The sequence below is a fragment of the Pimephales promelas genome, chromosome 5 (assembly GCF_988280905.1).
Source record: "Pimephales promelas chromosome 5, fPimPro1.hap1.1, whole genome shotgun sequence".
Lineage (NCBI taxonomy): Eukaryota > Metazoa > Chordata > Actinopteri > Cypriniformes > Leuciscidae > Pimephales > Pimephales promelas.
Window position 1 is genome coordinate 26,966,332 of NC_142773.1, and position 23,778 is coordinate 26,990,109.

The following is a 23,778-nucleotide window of genomic DNA, read 5'->3' on the forward strand; positions in this document are numbered from 1 at the left end:
GTAGTTATTTTCCATTATTAATTATTTTTTCATACACGTCACGTCAGTCTTAATAAGCTTGGTTTGAGAACAGATGAGGTTCTGTGGCTGCTTACATATTTTCAGACAGTAGAGGACGATATACTCTAGCTTTGAAAGACCAGTAGCAGTAACAGGTTGTAGCATAGCCTAATAGAGAATCCTATATTTTTGTTCTTGACGACTAAATGAATTATTTACAATATTTGTGATGATTAAGAGTAGACAGTTATGGTGATGTTGGATAAGTTAATTAGGCTACTTGATTTTTAGAATTTAGAGCGATGATAGGCCTAACTGTAGTAAGCATTAGACATTTTAAAAAAGACAAATATCTAGGCTATAGACCCTATGAAGGGCCCTAACCCTACAAATCACACTCTTCTTTTAATTTTATTTGTTTGATGAATATATTATCAATTTACATTCATAATTTATTTTGCCAACGTATTTGTGCTTCTCTTTGTGTAGAAATAAGTAAGAAAATGAGACAAAAGGCTGAGTACAAAAAGACAATGCTTTTAATTCTGAAAATCCATGAAAAAATACTCCCTGACTTGATACAAATGTTTAAATTGAGATTTAAAAACAAAAAAAACATATAGCCTATACAAAAGTATGGGTCCTGCCCCGTTTTTATACATCTGGGAAAGTACTAATTTACCTTCTAAATGAACAAGAATCTCCTTCTATTAAATACTGACATAATTTAAAGGAAATTACATTATACTGCTATTCACATAATAACTGCTGTCCCAAAATAGGAATTGTCCTAACAATATAAAATTATCTTGTCGTTTAAAATAGATAGTCTCTTTTTCAGTTGTTGGTTAGCCTACATGTGCCTCTTCATGTGCAGGGCCAGGTGATCCGAGCGGGAGAAAGCTCTCTCGCACAGGTGGCACTGAAACGGCCTGTGTCCGGTGTGTTTCCTGTAGTGACGCGTCAACTCGTCTGACCTGGCGAACTTCCACCCACAGCCTTCCCAGCTGCAGTGGTAGGGTTTCTCACCTGTGAACAGAACGGGGGAAACATTTATTAGGCTACTGTGTTCCAAAAAGTGAGAAATTAAGTCAAAACAACAACAATTCCACAACATACCTGTGTGTGTCCGCATGTGCGCTTTCAAATGGGAGCTTTTCGTGTACGTTTTCCCACATCCGGGGAAATCACAGCTGTGCGTCGCAGTCCGTTTTCGTGCCCATGACCGACGCCCTCGTTTTGGCTTGCTGTCTTCTGGGTTTAAAAATCCCAGGAGCGGTGAGGATGGTGGAGTCAGCAACACACCTGGCATGGCCGGGTGATTTGCCCGCAGTGGTTCGCTAAACATACTGTAATGTCCATGATACTGCTGATGCTGGGCGTATTGAGGAGGAAAATGCGCGCTATTCATGAACTGCTGTTGCTGTGCAATTTCAATGTTATGGTGAGAGTTCATTTCTGTTAGGATGCAGTCTTTCCTCCCTAAAACGTCCCGAGGCACATCGTGTTGAACGTGATGCCCGTAAGTCATCACGCGCTGGGGTTCTTGTCCATAATAATGACCCACGTAGTCGTTGGCCATCATGCAGGATTGCTCGTGGTTTTCGGATTTTATTTTGTATCCCACGTTATTAGAAGTGGACACATGGTTTCGACAGTTTAGAGCCCTTAGTTCTGTGTACTCCAGTCTGTCTTTAAAATCATGCGAGTCGCCATGATAATTCATGTCCGAGGTAAACAACTCGGCTACCAGACTGTGGCCGGGACGTGCTGTAAAGTTGTTGCCGCAAAAAGCGTTCGGCGTCGGGTGACATCCATCGCTGTCATACACAGTACTGCAGCTTTCGGGTGACTCCGGTAGAGAATAGGCGGGCGGCGGTTGCGCTGAGTTGTTGTCAATGTCAGACGTGACAGAGTTAGACAGAATGAACTCTAGATCCAAAAATTTGGAAAGATCGTCCTCGTCTTTGGCCAAAGATGGAGATTCGACAATGCTGAACTCTACTTCGATGAGGGGTCTCACGTCTCCAACTGTCTTAGTTGGGTCAACTTTCCAGTCCTGAGGGAGGAAAAACATTCGGATTAGACACCTTTCTCATATGATCGGTGATTAAAATAAAAATCCACTAAGCAAGAATATTTTTAAGATGGCTAAATAGGCTTTAAGCAGCAAAATGGAGAGATATAATCCGTCAACTTTCTGCGCAACTATTTAGGATTCACAACTCAGTCAAACGTCAACTACCTTTCACTTAAAACAATTCGTTCTTGCAATGTAAGCTATAGGCTATAATGACCGTTTTTATGTTTTGCCAATTTAGCTGTATACGATAATTGTCCTTATATGTTGCAATGGTTTTCTCCTCAGACTTATTAGGCTATATAATTATTATTATTAGGCTATATTAGGCTATTGTTTTTGTTAACCTCCATTTACCATAAATTTGTAGGATAACTCCTGCGATTAGTTAAGCGTAAAGCAACACACGAAATGTAAATGCTTACCCTACATATTAAACACGCAAAATACTCTTTAAATAGCCTCGGCTACCTTAAATAACTTTAAAAGAAGAGTTGAACTCACCCGAACAATTTCAGACTGCTTTTGGTCTAAAATCTGGTTGCTTGAAAAAGTATTTATCGACGGCAACATCGCATCTGCAAGAGCCATGTTGCAAATGTTAGTGAGTTGTTCAGTCTCATTCAGTCTGAGGCAGACACTGCGTCTCTAATACGTTTGACATCCTACCTGTCCCATTATAAGGAGCGTTGTGTGGGCGTGCCCTCGTGACGTTGGTCATGTAGATGTAGCCTATCAAGTATTTACTCTATCCTTAACAACATGTAAATGTTGTCAAAGCACACTTGATTATTTGGACTATAATTAAACGTTTAATTAATAGCCTAAAACGTAAAATTAATCTCCTTTTTTCTATTAAATTGTGAAGACTAATTAGAGACACTCCAAGGAGAATTAGACACTCTAAAATGTGCACGCTGAACCTGTTGCAGTTGCAAAAATATCTCACATCACACCACATTTAATAAGAATTCGGCAAATATGTAGATTCAAGAACAAAGTAAAAACTATACCTTTAAATAATTTTCCTAATGGATTGACGAATTTATCATTCATTGGACCCCACTCATGAAATTCTGAGTGTAATTTGAGTGCTGAAGGGGGCGCCACAAACCCCCTGCTCGGCCAAACCTCTTTTAGTTTATTGGAGGGCCACTCAAACGGAATTATTTTGAATTCTTTTTTTTAAATAGCCTAAAATAATTCTTCTTCTTCTTTTTTTTAAATATCTAAATCTATTAAAATGTGTTAATTTTTCAATATAATTTTTCATTTATTTATCTAAATGTCTGTGCTTGACATAGCTAATATTGCAAACAGCAAAATAAAATGTTTCAAGAGGACGACAGAAATCATATAGGCCTAGGCTATAAATGAATAAGCCTACTTTTAAAACAAACATTTTATATAGTGGAGAACGTTAAATGTTTCAGTCAACCAGCAGCATTACTGTGAGTTTCACCTCTTCATTCGTATTCAAATTGTCCTGATCTAATGTGTCCGTATTAATTTATCCAGATCGAACTCCTGCTTAATTAGCATTTGAAAAAACAGCTGTAAAATCTCGGGGCCATCGAAACAACATGATAATCTCAATGTTCAACAATGCAGGTACATGTTAGTTAATGATCTCTGAGTCAATAGACCTCCTCTTTCAGTTGATTAAAATGTAAATGAATGGCCTAATGCTCTCGGGCTTATTTTAGATACAAGGCTTTAACCAAAATAGTAGGCCTACTCTTTTCCACCTGATGCCTTCAAGACGTGGCATTAAATATCTCCGACAGTTAAAGTGTAAAGCCAATACATTTTATTTCAAAATTGCTTCAAATATTTTATTTGCAGAGAAACAACGACACGTTTTCTCGTGCCTTTTCTTTTGCTCTGTGCAAACCAGCAGCAATCTGTTTCTGTCGGTTTATATAGCCCAGTTATTTTTACCCTTTACGTAATTCAGAATCCGGTACAATTGCATTGTCTGGAGAGAGAGAGAGAGAGAGAGAGAGAGAGAGAGAGAGAGAGAGAGAGAGAGAGAGAGAGAGAGAGAGAGAGAGAGAGAGAGAGAGAGAGAGAGGTGGAAATGGAAATGGATAGTTTCCTGAAATAATAAGGGTGTCCTTTCCCCAGCACAAGCTGAGTAAGTTTAATTTAATTGTAAAAATCAAAAGGCAACATACGTGCGAAATATTCTCACCATTTACTTTGTTTAAAGCTTTATCATGTGCTTGGTCTTTAAAACATCAAAGCTGCATGATGTAACACTATTATAGTTGTTTATTATTAGCATATTGTTATTAGCTATTATTTATTTTGTTTATTTGACCGCTATGATACATTTTCCAAACTAGCCTACTATTTTGCGATAAGAGCCTTACGCGTCCTGTCCTTGAAAGGAACGAGAGTTTTCGTTTTTTTTTTTTTTTTTTTTTTTTTTTTTTACCGCTCTTTGTGGTTTTCTAAACACAATTAAGGAGATTGCAGATTGGCAGACAGGACACCGTCTTCCCGGAGACATTCAGTTGTATTTACAAGATGCCTAATGTGGACAGAGAATTTTTTTCATTGTCCACTTGATTCAAGAGCTAAGATTAACATTATGGATAAATGTGCGTCGACAAACAGATAGGCAGATACCAAATATTGTATTAAGATAATAAAAAATGAATGTTGGGCCTAGAATAAGTAGGGACAGAAATAAACCCCTTGAGAAAAATTATAAGCATCTACTGTGTGCATTTCATGCTGATGTTTTTAAAAAAAAATCAAACACTGACAAAAATATGAAAATATTGTAAATATGACCAGATATATGTGTTGTGTTTGCATAGCCTAGAATTTCCTTCTTGGGTTTTACAGCATTTCCCTGAAAACTATATGGCTTTGATAAAACATGCAGGCACGTTTATACACATACACACACAGTAATTGGCTTTTGATGATATATTTAACAAAAAAAAATATACTCATTAGCCATAATGAACTGAAGCTGTCTGACCAACACTTCACTTGCATGTTATTTTCTAAATGAAAACATTTCATAATGTTTGTGTAAAGCAAACCTTGCTTGCTAACAGATAAAGCAGCAGATTACTGAGTATTTAGTCTAAGACATGCAAGCTTTTTTTGTTGGATTTTTAGGGAGATCAGATAAGGAAAATGTTGATTTTATGAAGGAACACAATCCCAGAGTCTCCACCCTTACACACTTATGGCTTGTAAATGATACGTGAGCTTTGGCAAGTATATGTTCAGCAAACAGCACTGTTTACATCCATATGTGCATGTATAATAATTTGTTTTTGTTTTTGTTTTTTAGCATTGATGTTCATCTTCAGTTAACTACATCAACTAATTACACTGATACATGTAAATGAGATTGTGATACAAACAAAGTCAAAGTAGCTGCAGTTAACTTTCTCACACACGGATGGACAATCAAACACTGACCCAACAGATTCCAGCCTGAATTCATGCATTCATATCTATTTATCACTTTTGTATTAATGGCAAACAGGCATGTTGTAGCAACACTCCTTAAGACATGTTGAGAAGAATTGCCTTTCAGGGACACAGGTTCCTTCATCATTATATCTCTCCATTTTGCTGCTTAATGTAGTGACTAATGCTGAGTCAGTCACCACACACCCACAATCAATTGTATCCATAAAAAATCTGGATCTCTTGCTTGTACTAACTGTACTAATTGTGTTCAATACTGCAGAAACCTTATAAACATTATTAAAATAGGATTTATAAGTTTATGCCATATGTCATTTATGATGCATAATGATGAATTTCGTTTAAAAAATATCCTTACAATGAAAAAAAAAAATCAATTTAAACTGAATATCTGCTCCTTTCCCTTTCATTGTTCTGTGGTGTCTTGAGTGCAGGTAATTACCTTTCGCTCACTGACTCAACCACCCAGACAAATTTGTGTGGACAAATATTTGTGTCCACTGCAACGACCACCATCAGAGTTGTCCACTCGATCTTCTTGTGCTTGTCTGGCACACAAGAATGACAAAAGGACGAGTCCTTTCACTTCCACTGGACCATGATAAAGACCCATTGCAGAATCTCAGACAAGACAAGGTACAGGTGAGGACAAAACCTCTAGTGACTCAAAGGTGGTCTGAACAGCAGCAGGGCTAGAGTGGAACCGCACACAGCCGATTAACCAAGACTCCAACTAAAAAAGTTACACTGATGCCCAACTGCTATAATTGCTGTATGCACATAAACCAAATAATGGCATTTACTGTGGCCGATAGCCTCAACTGCCTTTCCCTCTGTTTGTCTTTCAGTGCTGGCTTCTCATTTAGGCACTTTGAATTTCAATTACAATCTAATCTAGAGTCTCCAGAATAGTCCCCCCCCCCCCCCCATCACCAGAGCAGGAGGGGAAACCCACTGTAAACACTCTCCCATAAACAACCTAAAAAAGGAACACCTTTGCTAATTTATCAAGGACAATTAAGGTTTAATAAATTTACTAAGGAAAAACATTGTCTACCGAAGGGTGTGGATTAGGGTTATAGATAATTATGGGAAAATAAAAATAAAAAATATGACTGATAAATGTGAAACCTGAAATCCGACAAGCCTATTTATGCAATACTCCTAAAAAAAAAACCCAGACATGATTTTTTTAAGGATAAACATTTACTCATGTCAAAGTCACATCATGTAGAACTGCAGCACACCATAAATATGTATTCACATTCATTTCCCAACAAAAGTCTACAGTTAAGTGCCTTTAACTTCCAGTAGCTGCTCAGTCTCTCCCACTCACTGCTCCATGTCTCTCATCTCCCCTGGAGGCTTCTTTGTCTCCAAGTGTAATAGCTTCTGCCTGCTTTGGAGCAACTCTTGTCTGGGGACACAAAACTTGTCTCTGTGAATGACTGCATGTGTCTGGGGTCAAAAGTCCACAAGAGAAGTTGTTCCATACAGCCCTGTGCTCCCAAATGTTCAAACACAATTCTGACATATTACTCGGTCATACTCGGTCATCAAGAACTGAATGTGCATACCAATGACAAATGTATTAGTAATTAAAATTATTGTAAAAGTAATTATAGTTAAGCAAGCAAGGGGGTATAAAATCGCCCAAAAATGAAATTTCTGTATTATATACTCAGCCTCATTTTGTTTAAAACTTGTATGACTTTATTTCATGTTGTCTGCAACACAATTAAAGATATTTAAAAAAAAATAATAATAATTTTTTCCAGTGTTGTTTTGTACCCCATTGACTATCAACCGTTCGAAATGACATGAGGTCAAAATTATGACAGAATTGTGTTTCTTTTCTGACCTATTCCTTTAAGTATGCAAAAGACTGAGACTTTTGGGTTTTGTTGTGTGGGTTATCACACATAAGCTGTTTTGAAATGTTTTCCTGAACAACTGAACAGCCAGGATACGACGAATTGAGCATCAAATCTAGAAAAAAAATATCTATTGTCGTCACACATTCCATCAAACAATTATCAGATGTGGTTGGTTTCTGTGTCTTTATGCATTTGTGTGTTGTTTTGTAAACCTGCAGTAGTTTTGACATCTGAATAAGAGGGAAAACACTCACCACAGCTTAAAGAAATAACACCTGCCCATTAAACGACAGCTTTTGTCCATCTGCACATGGTGGGCAAAGTTTTCATTCATCAGGGGTGACTTCTCCCGTAAAGAATGTGAGAAAACGCACTGGAGGGAAACCCGTGCTATGAGCTCACCTGTCTGTGCAATGCCTTTCACTTCTGACAGACCTGCACTCTGCCATTGTCATTGCCCTTTCATGGTCTATTCATCCATTGACGAAAAATAAACGGGAAATGAGAATAAATGGAAGTGCTCTGCACGATCTATGAACGGTAAGGAGAACCTCTGATAACAGTGCAAAGGGACAACCACAGTCTGTGCCATAAATAAATGCCATATTTGCGTGGCTACATCAGTGTCAGATATCGATCAGCTGCATGATTACACTTTCTACTAACAGGTTGGGTTCAACAAACCGTAGCATTTCACATAATATCCCTCGCAAGAAAAAAAAAAACAATGTTGGGTATTGTGTAACCAAAACATAGCGTCAGTACCTGCAGGCTTTCAACCCAAAATGAGCACAACAGAAGACTCATGTATGAAATAGAGCAGCTATATTGTGAATGACACTACTTGAGTTTCCTGCACAATGTGTACGGCACAGTCTCCGTAAGGTGACCCAACTGGGGCAGTTTATCAGTTCGCACCCTGGAGGTTTGATGAGAGTGAAAAAAAAACCACACGTTTTTCAACAATTATTAAGCAGTTTAAAATAGCCACCTGTTTTTAACCCATTTACAATAAGTGACCTCTCTCTATAGGTAATAATGGAGCAGTTTGTCCTTTGGCTAAACCGCAACTGCATTGTATATAAAGAACCAAACATAAATGATCTCAGATATCAAATTGTCCTTTTAACATTTAAATGCCCCTATGCACATTTTGGTATTTTCTCTTTACACCATTTAGTAGGCTAGTTATCAACTAAAACACGCAGCCACCAGCATGAGGCCGCATTCATTAATTCCTCCTTTGTTTGCAATGGAGAGTTCCTTGCAAATAATTTGTGGGATCAGACTGCGAACATCGTCATTTGCCCACTTAATGAGATTAAAAAGATATTAATCAGAATTACCAGGTCAATTAAGTCGAACTAATTAACCCTTATCAGAGTGAGGTCATTAATGTATTCCGCATCCAAATATTTGAGGCAAATAGTTGCAATGGGATTTTAACACTTGTAGGTTTAGTACTGGGCTGGACTAACATGACAACTAACAAATTACTGCTGAAAAGAAACCTCATGCTGTGAGCAGCATGTTCAGACTCACAGAATCTTGAAAATACTCTAGTCTCCACACATCATCAGTCAAACCAACTTATACAGTTATTCATCCCCATTAAGTAAAACTTCCCTGCTACGAGTTTCGAAGCATTTCGTTTCGAATATGCACTTCTATTTCACTCCTTTTGTGTGGAAATGCATTTTTCTACTTTAATGCGCTTGCTCATGACAAGTAGACATTCAGGGAAAGCCCTATCTGACAGTTAGCTTTGTTTTTTAAGCAATCCTGGGTGTTTTCAGGCTTAAACAGGTGGAACTAGTCCTGAACTGGCTGTTAGCAATCAGGTCTTTGAGCTGCTAATAACCCTGAGAGACTCCAGGGAGCCTAACGGTTGTTCACACTCACCTATAGGCTCATTCACACCTGGCTGGACAAGACCGGACTGCTTTGTCCCATCATTTACTCACCCTCACATTGTTACAAACTTGTATGACTTTATTCCTTAGTGGAACACAACATTTCAACTGTTTTTTTGTGAAAATAAAAGTCAAGGGGTTCCAAAAATTCACTCATGCAGGCATGAAGAAAGGTATAATCATAATCATTACCATTACATGAAATAGTAATGTTAATGAAGTATAATCTGGCAGGAATAATCTGTTTTTGCATTCACATTCAAGCAATTAGCAAAATATCTGCTTCTAAAGCAGCACCGAAACCAAAAGAACAGCGGTCCTTGTGCAAATTCCCCAACATTATTCTGCTCTCCAATGGGAGTTTCTGCTTGGCACTAGTCATCTTCTCTTTTCCCTGCGCTGATGTCAGAATACATGCCAAGTGGGATAAGACTACAGCCAGCAGAGAGAGAACTCCCTGGGAACAAAGCAGGACTTTTATCTACGGGGTAAAGGGTGGTCTTCCCTACACACATCTCAGGAATTCCTGACATGGACTAATGCCAGGTCAGCCAGGAGCCACACCAACAATAATCTACTTGCAATTTGTCTGCTGAGGGAAAAAGAAAGAGAATGCCAAGCGTGTGTTTCTGTGGGAGGCATGGAGCTTGGCGACGAGCCCTCTCACGTGGCAGTGTACTAAATTGAACCACCCTATATTGCCTAAAGACATCAGTGCAGTGAAAGACAAATGAGAAAAGGAAAAATGAAAGAAGGAGAGCATTACTAAAATGTGTTGCATGAGTTTAGACCACGTGACACTGAAGCAGAACAAGGAAGAGAAATTTTCACAGAGCTTATGTTAAGAATAAAAATGTCATTAATGTAAACAATGAAAACAATAGTGTTATTTTTAGCTTTTCTACAGCACATTTCACAATTAAGGTGAAACATTTGCACATCTGAAGAGAGAGATCACATTATCATTATTTAAATAAAATAATGATTTACAAATTGTGGCGAGTGGTACTATATGAGCAAAAGAAGAATTAAAGGGATAGTTCACTTTGAAATTAATTTTTGATATGTTGTAGCTTAACTCAAGTGCATCCAAGATGTAAGTGTCTTTGTTTCCACAGTATTTTCAATTTTGATATTTTTAGGTCAAACCGTTCTTGTCTGTCAGTCATAATGGCGGTCTATGGGGTCCACCTCAAAGAGCATGCACAGAGAAGTCCAAATTAAACATGATTTAATGACTCGTAAATGTAAGTACACATTGATGGCCTAAGGCACAAAATGAGAGGTTTGTGTGAGAAAACAAACAGTATTTATATAGTTTTTACCTCTTGTAACCACAGCCACAAAGCGCACGCGCCCTCAGATCACTTGGACGTGGCTGTGGTTACAAGAGGTAAAAACGATATAAATACAGTTCGCTTTCTCACTCAAACCACTCGTTTCGTGTCTTAGGCCATCAATGTGTACATTTACCAGTCATTGAATAATGTTTAATTTGGACTTCTCTGTGCATGCTCTTTGAGGTGGACCCCATAGACCTCCATTATATGACTGACAGACAACAACAGTTTGACCTAAAAATATCAAAATTGAAACTACTGCGGAAACAAAGACACTTACATCTTGGATGCCCTAGAGGTAAGCTAAAACATATCAAAAATTAATTTCAAAGTGAACTATCCCTTAAATAACATTTTACATCATTGGCAAAATCTTACAAACGACAATAAAATAATTAAGTGCATATGTGTTGTTTGTGAAAAATACAGTACTTTTATTCTACAAGGATACTTTCAATTGATCAAATGTGACAGTAAACACTTTTACATTTATTACCACACACACACATACACAAATTATTTCTATTATCAGACAATGCTAAAACAATGTAGCTGTTTCCAATAAAATGTAAACAGCACAACTGTTTTCAACATTGATAATGATAAATATTAATTATTTCCTGCAGCACCAAATCAGCATATTGAAAATGAAACTTTTAAACTTGAATTAAAATAAAAACGTACAAAAACAAATTAATCAAATAACTCGCATATATTAAAAAGGCATCACTTGTTTATGCTGATGCTTATTTTACCCAGGATATGAGGGTAATGAGTCCATTAGAGATAAGAGTGTCTGAGCTCGCCTTGTCTTAGTTGTTCTTCAACAGTCAGATAACAAGCATTTCACAAGCCTCAGGTCTTTAATAAGAAAAGGGACGTTTAGCCCTCGGTGGGATAAGCAGGAGCTTGTTGGTCCCAGATGATCTGATGGCACACTACCACAAGATCTGGAAAATGTTACAAAATATTTTCTATTGGGTTTTTTTCTAAAAAAAAAAAAAAAAAAAAAACCTACAGGGTGCTAATTGATCAAATTGACTTCAACTGCCCTGGTTGGCTCATCTACCAAGACATTGTCCAGGAAAGTAAGCACAGTTGAAGTGATGTCCATCTGTATCATGCATATCTGTGCCGGGCCTTCTCACCAGATGGTCAGCAGTGTAAGAACAGGAAACCAGATGAAGCTACCTCAACGCTCATGGTGGCATCAGTCCATTCTGAGAAAAGTGTAAGTGCACTTCACACATCTGTTAGCTGAGAGAGTCTGAGGTGTTATCTCTCCATCCCCTCTTGTGTGTCTGTTAGAGGTGGGACTCTATCTCAGCCCGCCTTTGGTCACTCTGGTCTGTAGTGAAGTGATTACTGTTGATCAAACCTTGACAGAGCAATAAGGTGCTGGACTGAGGAACAGGCTGTCACAAGAGGGACTGGACCTGCTGTTCCTTTGACCTCAAATCCATAAATGACTTTAAATGGCTGGCTCCCTTTACAAATAATTTCAAAATAAAGTGATATACAGTACTAATAATGCTCGGCAAAGTAGACAAGAAAGAAACGTAAGAAACTTCTGGACGAGCTTGATTGCATATTCCACATTCAATTCATAGTTATTCAATATAAAGTAATTATATAATAATAATTACTATAATAACTAAGCCTGTTTCCATCTAAAATAATAATAATAAAACACTAATTGCAACTTTATACACTACCGTTCAAAAGTTTGGGGTCATTGCCAATACTTTCTTTCAGCAAGAATACGATAAATTGATCAAACATGACAGTAAATGCATTTTTTAATTATTACAAAAATGTCTATTTCAAATAAATTGTGTTATTTAGAATGTTCTATTCATTAAGGAATCATGAAAAACATGTATCAGTTTCCACACACACACACACACACACACACACACACACACACAAAAAGTTTCCACATCAAAAAAATCTTACCAACCCCAAACTTTTAAATGGTAGAGTTCCTTGTATTTCTCATAATTGCAACCGTTTTTTTCCTATATATATATATATATATACATTACAATTGCGGAATGAGTTGTGACGGGCATATGACACAACCGGGAGCTCAAGCAACCTCTTAAACAAACAGACCAGCAGCAACGGCGTGTCAGTTCCCATCACGGACCACACAACTCGACTGGACCCAGATCACTGCACATCGCCTTTTTCCACAACTCCTTGAAATGGCGCCTGTGATAAAAATCGAGCAGGACCACATGAAGAGAAAAACCAACAACTAATTACACTATTACTGCTGCAGGTTGTGATAAAGTTCCCAATCTCAAATGTTCACAGCCACCGGCAAAAAAAAAAAAAAAAATGTTGTGGTTCCCCCCTTTTTTCCCCCTAAATGTGGCACATGCTGGCATCCTGCATGACGTAGCAAACATCCTGTCCGGACCATGATAGCTCTAAATAAACATGGCAAGTATATATATACTGTAATTGTCTTCATAGATATTTGTCACAAAACCATGATTGGAAAATGTAAGCAGATTTTAAATATTTGGGAATCTTGTTTTCAACATTGGAATGGGTGGGTAAGGAAGGGGGAAAAGCTCTTTAGGAACGTAACATGCATCCTAATGTGAAATGAGCTTTTGTGGGGTGGTTTACTATTATATGTCAGATGTCCTTTGGTTTATCTGACAGCTGCAGATAGCCTAAAGAAATATCCCAACATCATTATAGTTGTTTATACTGATTATTCATGTTTTTTCTCAGAATTATTGACTCATTCTGTATCAATGAGCCAGTATTACAAGTGTTCAGACAAGTCTTATCAAAACACCAGTCATCAGGTCACGCTAAAAGTTGCTCACATGGCTAGGCCTCTCTCTCTCTCTCTCTCTCTCTCTCTCTCTCTCTCTCTCATTTACTCCATTTACTCCAACTTTCTCAATCCTGTGTCAGATCAGTTGGACGTGGCTGTGGTTATAAGAGGTAAAAACGATATAAATACTGTTTGTTTTCTCACACAAACTGCTCGTTTCATGTCTTAGGCCATCAATGTGTACTTACATTCACGAGTCATGTTTAATTTTGACTTCTCCGTGCATGCTCTTTTAGAAAATCCCCATAGACTTCCATTATATGACTGACAGACAACAACGGTTTGACCCAAAAATGTCAAAATTTAAAATACTGTGGGAACAAAGACACCTACTTCTTGGATGCCCTTGAGGTAAGCTAAAACATATCAAAAATTAATTTCAAAGTGAACAATTGCTTTAAGCAACACAACTGTTTTCAACATCGATAATAAGAAATTTTTAAATCAGCACATTTCTGAAATATCATGTAACGCTGAAGACTGTATATATAATAGTTATATATATTTATATATATAAATAATAATTTTAAATATAACAGTATATCCAAAGAAATACTTTAGAAATACTCTACAAACATCAGTGGTTGTTTGTTTTTTTTGGTAGACAATTACAAATATAGGAACATGCATAATTTGTCAGGTGAAGCAACAGACCTGCTAAACACTTCCTTGTTAAACCTTCTCTGTTCGGTTCACAAGAATCAGCATTGCGTGCAAAGGCAATCAGAGAAGTGCATTAGCATAACTGAAAAGGTGTCCCTCTGCATATGTGATGACATAGACTGTAACATTTAGACTGATATTACATCCACAATCTAGAGTTACACTGTGCTCCCTGTTATGCAGATATGTCCCGCCTTAACCCTGCTGTATGCAGTCAGTATCCAGTGGCGGGACGCAAAAGGCTGCTAGAAGCCTCTTCTCCATCCCTGGAGAACCTGGTGCGGTACAGACTGTTTGTCTTAATGTACTACATCCCCGGCCAGCGCCTCGAGGCAAACACTGACATAGTATTTTTCTATATGAAGGTCTCCCAGGTGCCTGAAACCATATAGTGCATCTTACAAAAGGTAATTAAAAAAGAGCAAAAGCATACACATTGAAACTGTAACGCAAGTCCTCTCCTTTCAGAGGCCTGTTTTGTAACCGCTGTCGGAGGGGTAAACGGATCTGGGGTGGCCTGGCTGAGAGCGAGGAGGAGGGGGGCGGGCGATTAAGGATGCCTCCGGGGCATGAAGCAGGATAACCAGGCGAAGATAATTCATCTCACTGTGAGAAAATCCAAGGGCTATGGCATGGCGACACCCCACCCAGCCTGTCTACGGAGCACGGTTACCTGCTCACACACACTCTGGTCTTTGACAGTTCGCTCCAGAATACATTGACCAAGATGCTTCTATGACTCCATTTGTCCACTGTCGGGACAGTCACAAGGTCATAATGCGATCCATGATTCATCGTTCATCACTCGCATTGGTTCCAGTGTCTAAGAAGTAAATCGGTGATAGGTCCTATAGACAACTACGTGGTGAAGTTATGGACAATGCAGTAAGGGATAACTTCACCCATTCTTTTTCATCTTCTGTAGAACATGTTTTGATTGTCTGTTATTTCTTACATCTTGTGTTTTTCAGAGATAGAAAATTGTAAAGTTTGACTATGAAAATCTTGTAAAAAGATTTAGTAGAAAGGTTTTTTTGTGATCCAGGGTCACAAATCAGGAAAAATACTACATACAAACAAATCACTCCCTGATTATATTAGATCATTTAGATTTCTGTGTTACTTATTAACCTTATTAGTGTGCATTCAGAAATACAATGTTGACCTGAACTGGACATAGTTTTTGTATAATTGCTTTTAAAACTGTTAAATCTTGTAAATGTTAGAACCGTTATACAATCTTTTAGAGAACTACACCTGTTGCTGAGGCCTAGGGGAAACATTGATAAGCAGGCATGAGCTTTGACCACCTCTCAAAACAAGAGACCAAAAAGAAAAGGTGGTAATTTGTCTCATTGCCAGAGGGCAGTATCACCTTCTCATGATCATGCTTCCCTTCCTCCAGTTCTCTCGCCTCTGTCTTTCTGTGACACTTTTCTAAAAATACGGAAGGAATCACCCATCCCCCCGTCTCCATCTTTGACATATTGTGTTCACTGTAACTGAAGCCTCTCTCTCTCTGTCTTCTCTACTCTTTCTCTCTCTTTCTTTCAGGCACCCCATTTTTTTTTCCTTGTGCCAATGTCATCGCCTCTCAAGCTGTGATCTCCAGGGACCTCCGAGATCAAACAATCTAACGGAAGTGGTGAGATCTGCAAAGAGCTGGACTTTGAAGGGTTTGAGAACATTCCAGAAGTCTATGATCTATCTTAGAGTCACTCTGATTCATGCAACTCAAGTCTATCTGATTCAAGCCTCAAATAGAAAAACATTACTGACATTAAAACTCCCCGAGTCACAGATACAGTAAATTGTGGCCTAACAAAATATGTTTTCTAATCAAACAATTATCGTAAAAAACTGAGCCTAAACATGAAATGTTTGTCGTATTTGTTGTAAGCTCAGTAACAACAAATATGGATAAGATCAAATTAATGACCATGGAAACTGAGCATAATAGTATTTTAAGAGCTCAATGCAACCATTTTCAAAATTACACCCATTTCTTTCTGACCCCGCAAACAGCATGAAAATAAGCCACTTCACTGATTAATTGTGCAATTTCAACATGGGAAATTGTATAGTGAGGCACAGGAAGACAACAGCGGTGTTTTCAAACACTCATTCCATGTACATGAGTGTGAGACTCAAGGATGTCTCATTTAGCCCAAACTACAGTGGAGGTTAGGAGATATTTTGTGCTCTGTATATAAAAGCCTCTTGGTCACATTTCAAAACCATTTTGTAATTATCATTTCCCACAGACATGAGAGTTGCCTCATTCAGCTGTCTGTCTCACAATAAATCCATCCCAAAAAAAGAAATAATTACTTTTAATGGCCGGCAGCTCCTCCATTGGGACCGCTCATTGAGACAATACAAAAACTAGCCGTCTCTCCCAGCAAAACATGACAGTTTATAACGCAACACCATTTGCATGAAACTCAATGCGATTTAAGCTATAATAACAACTGTGCATGAAGAGCCAACACCTGTTTTAGTGATGCTGATGGTGAAAAAAACTGCACAAACTAGATGGAATCATCTATTTGTGACATTTCCAAGGTGTCAGGGGTATAAGGGAAGGTTGTGGAACTGTGTGTGTTGTATTGTGATATCTCTCTGAGCCAGATCCAGCCAGGGAACTTGGAAACAGGAAGACCCTGCTAGCTTTTCTGTGAAATCATGGAAAAGGACAGAACACTTTTCCATCTGGAGCAAAACCTATAGCGCACAAACAGCATTCCAGATCACAACAGACACATGTGACATAAACATACTTTATGTTTAAGTCTAGGGATGAGATGACATTAAAAGGACATCACAAATAAAAGCAAAAAATATTTCATAAAAATATCAAAATAAATCGTTTGTTGGTCCAAATCTGTAGGACTTGTATTCTGTGGAAAACAAAAGAGGATATTTTAAAGAATTTTTCAACTGTTTTTTTGTCATTCAATGATAACACAAAGCCCATTGACTTTCATTTTATGGACAAAACATACTGACAAATTCTTCAAAATATCTTGGTTGTATTTCACAGAAGAAATAAAGTCATACAATTTTGAAATGACAAATGTGTAAATGGTGACTTAATTTTCTTTTCTTTTCTTTTATTGTGAGCAACCACTTCAATTGGTGATAAATGAACAGTCTATACATTACAACACAGTGCTGATCTGATTTGATCTGGTGCCAGATGCACAAATGTAACTGCTCAACCCGGTCTCATCCCAAGACGTCATATAACTGACATTTTGGGACGTCTTTTGACCATACGTCAATATTCGCCTTTTTAGGGCCCCCTTAAACGTAGGTAGATGAGGTTATGGGATCCTAACTCTACCCCATACCTAAACCTAACCCTAAACCTAACCCGTCACCTAACTGACGTTAAAGGTAAAGCGTCAGTTGTATGACGGCCCGGGATCGCCATCTATACCGACGTTTAAGGGGGCCCTAAAAAGGCGGATATTGACGTATGGTCAAAATACGTCCCAAAACGTCAGTTATATGACTTTTTGGGATGAGACTGTGTTAAACTGCTAAGTTAAGACTGTCTTAAGAATTAGTCTGGCCAACCAGCACTTAGTTGTGGCTTATCAGTCTTACTTGTTGGATTCAAATAGACCAATCTACCTTTTTATCTAACTGACTTAGGTATGACCAGTCTTAAGGGGGAAAAATAGATGGCGTAGAAGTTTATGCAACCATGGTCCAAATAAAGACTGGTCCAAGCTAAAGTCAAATTTCTTATTTGTATTTTTTTTTTTTTTGTGACTCATGCAAATCCAGACTTGAACTCAGATTTACACCAGATTCAAATACCAATACGATGGCCCTGAATCCCTGATGAAGGTCTGTTTAGGCTGATATGCGTTTCTTAATATGTAGACCTGCAAATAAATGCTTTTTGCATAGTGCTAACTACTAAGAAATTCAGATATTCAATAGAGTGGTACTTAAAAGTCATTCATAAACTGGTTAGTCCTGTTTGTAAAAAAAAAAATTGAGGATTTACTCACAATTGTATTTCAATTACGCGCAACTCAACAATTTCCACTTAAAGGGTTAGTTCACCCCAAAATGAAAATTCTGTCAGTAATTACTCACACCCATGTTGTTCCCAGCCCGTAAGACTTTTGTTCATCTTTGCAAGACAAATTAAGACATTTTTGATTAAATCTGATCACTCCTCCATAGGATCTTAAGAGATTGAAACTGGCCGGCCCAAAAGTTATTGAAGACATTGTTAATATAGTCTGAGTGACTACAGTGGCTCAATCTTAAGTTTATCAAGCGACGAGAATACTTTTTGTGTGCAAAAAACAAACAAAAATAACGAATTTATTCAACAATTCATTTCCTTCTCTGTGGGCTGTGAGATTTCACGTAATGAAACGTAATGTATGTACAACACAGAAGCTTTATGCAGTTACACTACGTGAAATCTCACAGTAAAACTGCACATTTTAGAGTGGCCTTTTGTGGACACCTGTGCATTAATCATACTGTCCAATCAGCATCTTGATATGCCACACTTGTGAGGTGGATGGATTATCTCATCAAAGGAGAAGTGCTCACTAACACAGATTTAGACAGATTTGTGAACAATATTTGTGAGAAATAGGTGTACATAAACAAAGTCGTAGATCTTTGAGTTCAGCTCATGAAAAATGGGGTTTCGCATTTATAATTTTGTTCAGTTTATATATAAATGGCCTAAAGTGGAAATTGTTGAGTTGCAGTAAACTTAAAGGAAAGACAATGAGGACGGTGTGCTGAACATGACAGATCCTGCGTCCACATAAAACTATTTTAGGAAAGCACTTTGATGTCTTTAAACATCTCTAACTTCAGCACCCTTTGGTAGAAATCTTATTTCACGCTGCTCTCCTTCAGGAAGTGAAGTTCTCAAAGACAAGAGAAAATAACAGGCTTGCCACTATAGATTTTTGGCGTGGCTCTCCTCACATATACCTTTAGAGCCGAGTATGGTGTGCACAGGCTAGCCCAAAACCACAACCCCCTGTGGAGCTAAGAGGACCCAGCCCATGTCTAACCCTGTCTGAGAATCAAACATCCAAGACCTACAATCAATCACTTTATGGAGCTGGAATGTGCTGCATTGAAACGAATAAAACAAATTTGTCAACAATCAGATCTGACACACATCTCCAGTTTCCACTGTAACACGAGACGGAGCTCAAGAAACACCCCTATGGTTACTTAATCACTTATAATTACTAGCTTCGCTGCTCATCGTGAGATAGATAATAATAATAATAATAATGTAAGTTCTGTCTTTCAAGGGAGCTTTTCAAAATTACTTTCATTTGAATCCACCCGTTTCACACGAACAAATTAGGAACGTTTGTCTGACTACAGAGCAAATATATTTTCTCAAAATATGTTATTGTTCTAGACATCTTTAGTATGGGCTGTTCTAGTAATGCATTTCCCATTTTCATTTTTTTCTTTCTTTTTTTATGGCATAAGACTGTACAATTCATCTACCTTGTAAAGAGGCAACACCGACTTTTGGTGAACTAAACCTTATCCCACACACATATGATGTGAAACATAAACAGATTTGTGCATGTTCTTGAAGTCATCAAATTTCATAAAAAAAATGGTCTGGATGGATGGACGGACAGACAGACTGACAGATCTAGCTGTGGTGATTATTGGTCATTCCTGAGAGACAATGCATATAGACGTGGGCCAGGTTAAATTAAAGGTTGGGTCTTGGTGTGGTTCAGACTCACCTGCCCAACAGGTCTGTGGATGAGGTCTGAGAGTGGCCGGAGGCCTCAAGGCGGGCCTGGGACAGGGGCTGCATGCTGAGGCTCATGAGGAGCTCTCCACCTCTCACGGCAGGGTCTCTGTCAGTCAGCGCTGGCCCCCTGCAGCCCACAGACTTGCCAGGACACAGCAAAGAGAACACACAGGTGAGTGTAAGGGAGAGGAAGGATCTCTGCGTGGGGCCTTAGATATAATACAGTCTAATGTTCTCAAAGGAAGACAACTTGACGGATGATGGACAAATAGGCCATAATTGTGAATATTTTAGAGAGATTATACTGTTTTGTACTTGTAATTTTGAATGATGAATTTGGGGATAAAACCATGTTAACTGAAGAAAGATTTGGTAAATAGTAATTGTAGTGCTAGTTTTTTTTTTTGTAAGTTTTGTTGCTGCAAAAGGAGTAAACATCATGTTTGTCCGTAAAATTGCCATGCTAATTGAAAGTAAATTATTACTTTGATGAAGTAATAATATTCCTGCTAAATGTGTACTGTATTGTGTTTGAAGTGTATTTTCCATGCAGTCATGTGTAAAGTAGCAGTGCATGCAGCATTTAATCAGTTAGCGCTCCTTTAACCACTTGATGTTGTCTTGGAAATCAGCCTGAACTGTGAAAGTGTTTATTCATTTAAACTCCATAGCTATTTCTAAAGCTAACTTCACTGCGGGGCTTGTTATGGACATCTACACCGAGCTGTTTTGCTTGTGACGAAAGTGTGTTGAACAGCTTGCAATAATTCCATAAATCCTGGCAGGGGGTGTGAGTGTTTTTCCATGACTGTGATTCCTTTATTAGAACTTACAAAATAACAGAATTTTCCAAGAGATCAAATATAAAGGTCGAGTTTATTAAAAAAATAAAAATTATCTTTGATGGCCAACACCAGCACATGTTGGCATTAGGTATGACTTACTGTGCCAAACTTCCATGAATAGGTTTCCGATTGTCAACAAAATCTTTTCTAAACACAAGCATTGTCTATGAATATTCTAAAGAAACACAACTGGACTGTGTGTGTGTCCATACAGACGTTATGGGTGGATGTGTGTAGTGAGTAAGACTAATCACAAGTCAAAGCAGAACCCACCTAAGCCTGGGGAAGAGTAAAGAGGGACTGTCAGAACTCAGCTGGATGCCACTACCTGGACTATTAGTCATCACACAATAGGAGCCATTTATAAACGCTGAAAAGAAAAAGAGATTGGAAAAATTAGTTATACTGCACAGGATTCCTAACAACAGACAAATATGTAAGGAATGAAATGCATTTACAGATGGTTCACACTCTGATTTGGTGCATTCATTCTACCTGCACAATGTTTAAAATGTCCCTTTGTGTCATGCAGTCAGATTAAATAAAGCCAAACAGAATTGAAATGAAATGAGAGTGAATAATGATGAATTTTCATTTTTTGGTAAATTATTATTAAAAAAAAACACTTATTATGTAGAACATCAGGTAGCTTGGGCAATAAATGAACACGCACGGGTTCACTCACGGGTACTAACAGGTTCAGGATGGTGTGATGTCCAGGTGACTAAGATCACAGGCCTTTTGAGCGTGCAAACGTGGCGCAAAGTGGCACCACTGGTTTGTACAGGTCTCTTAATATGCATCTATCATGCAGACCATTCAGGTTCTGTTGGAGCCGTATGAGTAGTAGTTGACTCTAAATTCACACCATACGTGGGTGCGGTTACTCCAGTTCTAGATCAGCTAGTTTATGGCTTAGTCAAACTGTACTGCTGCCAATACAGACACGTTGGCTTGCACGTTTTGGATGGATGTACGTTGAACAACTGTAGTTTCATAACGTGCCTTAAATGTCCACAATACTGCTTTATACTGTTATATTTCATTTATGTTAGCCAAGGGTGACTAATAAAATAAGCCTCATTTCAGGGCTAAGCTGGTGTATGGCTAGACATTAGAGGAGGTCAGCTATCATGTCTCTTTTATGACTGTACCTGGTGGGATTCTCCACGATTCCACCAGGCAGGGCGAGGTTGCCCACAGAGGAATGTTGTTGCTGTTTTAAGTGACTATTACTACCTGCTGTCTCTCTTTCACTTGGGCCTCTATTGCCTGGGGATTCGATTGGATTGGAGCTGTAAAGTCTTGTGTTCCACAGGGCAGGTCCCAGGGGTAAATTGATGGGAGGCAGGACCCTCATTCAGGCCCAGTGGGGGGCTACAATCGCAGGCCTGCCCTAGCCTTTGGGCTGCCCTGCTTCCGGCTGAAGAGGCCTCAGCAGGAAACGCTATCCCAGTTACACAGCCCAAGTGACACAAACAACACTATCGGTTTAGCTAAAGAATCAATCGTTGATAAGAAAGGTATATTACCTTATGTTATTATAAAAAAAAAAAAAGATTGTTATAAACTACCAATCAAACCTTTGGTATATATATATATTAAATATTAAATAATATTATTAAATTAAATTATTTATTAAATATAATATATATTGAATATATATATTTTTTTATTTATTTATTCAAATGTATTTTAAAATGTAATTTATTCCTTTGATGGTAAAGCTGAATTTTCTAGTGGCCATTACTTCAATCTTCAGTGTCACATGATCCTTCAGAAATCATTCTAAATTCAGAAACCAATGATTATTCTCTGGAATAAATTAAAAAGTCTTAAAATAAATGCAGCCTTGATGAGCATAAGATACTTCCTTAAAAATATTTAAAAACTCTTAATTATTCCAACCTTTTGACCTGTAATGTAAATCTATTTTTGCATTTGATGGACGCATAGATATGCTGTGAACAAAAATAATAATTGTTTCATTCCCACAGGTGGAGCTGCTCCAGATAGAAAGGCATTCACCAGGCCGTTCCAGTCCTATGCTTTTAAAGGGGTATGATAATCGGCACTTCACATCCACATGTGGTCTTCCCCGCACATTCACAAAAAGTGCTGAAGGAAGAGATGAGAAACAGCACTTCCACAGCCTTGGGAATCTCAAAACAACAACAAAAATAGCCACGTGTAATCCCAAAAGGCCCAAGATGGCAGGTACAGGTCACTGCGATTGAGTTTGAAAAGTTTAAGGTGAAGTCCTTAATCTCCAGTGTTCGGATGTAGTGGCTGAGAGGATGGTGGATCCTCACGTTTGTGTGTTTGTATTTCTGCTGATGTGAACTTCAAGTTCAAGTTTGTTACAATTCAAACATGTTACCATTCTGGTCCTGACTTCACACTAATAAAAGAATCCAAGCCTTTTCATCAATGCCTCTGAAAATCCTTCAATGAAAAATTAACTCTTCAAAAATATATTTGAACAATACCTTTAGGAAGCTCTTCTTTACTTTCACAGAAAACTTGAGAGAATATAATTATTGTCCATCGATTCCAGTCAAGCTAGATTTGACACGTTGTACAAAATACTTAAATTATTTGTGTCCATTAAGGACACATAAAATGATATCTAATGCAATTAGCCATTGCAGGACAAAGGAGTCAGCTATTTCTTTATTCATTTAATAAAAACAAAGAATGTTATTTCCACCACAGAATACTTTTAAACACGACCCTCCAAACTACGAGTTGGGAAAAGTGTGTTTTAATATACTGATCCGACAGTGCCTATGTTGGAGAATATTAAAATTCATAAGAAATAATAATATATTACTTCATATGAAACTCATCCTGTTAACACTGCACAGTCATAAAAGGTCAAACAAACGTCACAATCACAAGTACATACACCCAGTGTACTTCTAAATGTTGAAAGATTGCATGAGGACAAAATCGAAACGGAAAC

At 38.0% G+C, this 23,778-nt stretch overlaps 1 protein-coding gene and 1 long non-coding RNA gene across 2 annotated transcripts in view; both read right to left on the reverse strand.

Annotated features, from left to right (window-relative positions):
* Window positions 1-517: 517 nt before the first annotated feature.
* Window positions 518-2,744, reverse strand: klf17 (Kruppel like factor 17). The gene is made up of 3 exons (XM_039675577.2): window positions 2,585-2,744; window positions 1,120-2,059; window positions 518-1,029 (listed from the first exon to the last, which is right to left on the reverse strand). Exons 1-3 carry the CDS (start codon window positions 2,669-2,671, stop codon window positions 854-856), a joined length of 1,203 nt encoding a protein of 400 aa, XP_039531511.1. The 5' UTR covers window positions 2,672-2,744; the 3' UTR covers window positions 518-853.
* A 3,993-nt stretch (window positions 2,745-6,737) lies between these two features.
* LOC120481980 (uncharacterized) overlaps window positions 6,738-23,778 on the reverse strand; it is a 40,628-nt gene continuing 23,587 nt past the window's right edge. The window contains exons 2-4 of the long non-coding RNA XR_005623407.2: window positions 21,087-21,183; window positions 19,958-20,109; window positions 6,738-6,956 (exon numbers count right to left, since the gene is read on the reverse strand). This is a non-coding gene — a long non-coding RNA (uncharacterized LOC120481980). The remainder of the gene's footprint in view (window positions 6,957-19,957; window positions 20,110-21,086; window positions 21,184-23,778) is intronic.

What these genes read in the sequence shown, in the direction of transcription:
- klf17 (XM_039675577.2), bottom strand. Translation starts at nt 2,671, where the DNA reads ATGGCTCTTGCAGATGCGATGTTGCCGTCGATAAATACTTTTTCAAGC. An exon ending in AGCAGTCTGAAATTGTTCGG is followed by an intron (nt 2,060 to 2,584) that starts GTGAGTTCAACT and finishes TTCCTCCCTCAG; the next exon opens with GACTGGAAAGTTGACCCAAC. An exon ending in GCACATGCGGACACACACAG is followed by an intron (nt 1,030 to 1,119) that starts GTATGTTGTGGA and finishes TTCTGTTCACAG; the next exon opens with GTGAGAAACCCTACCACTGC.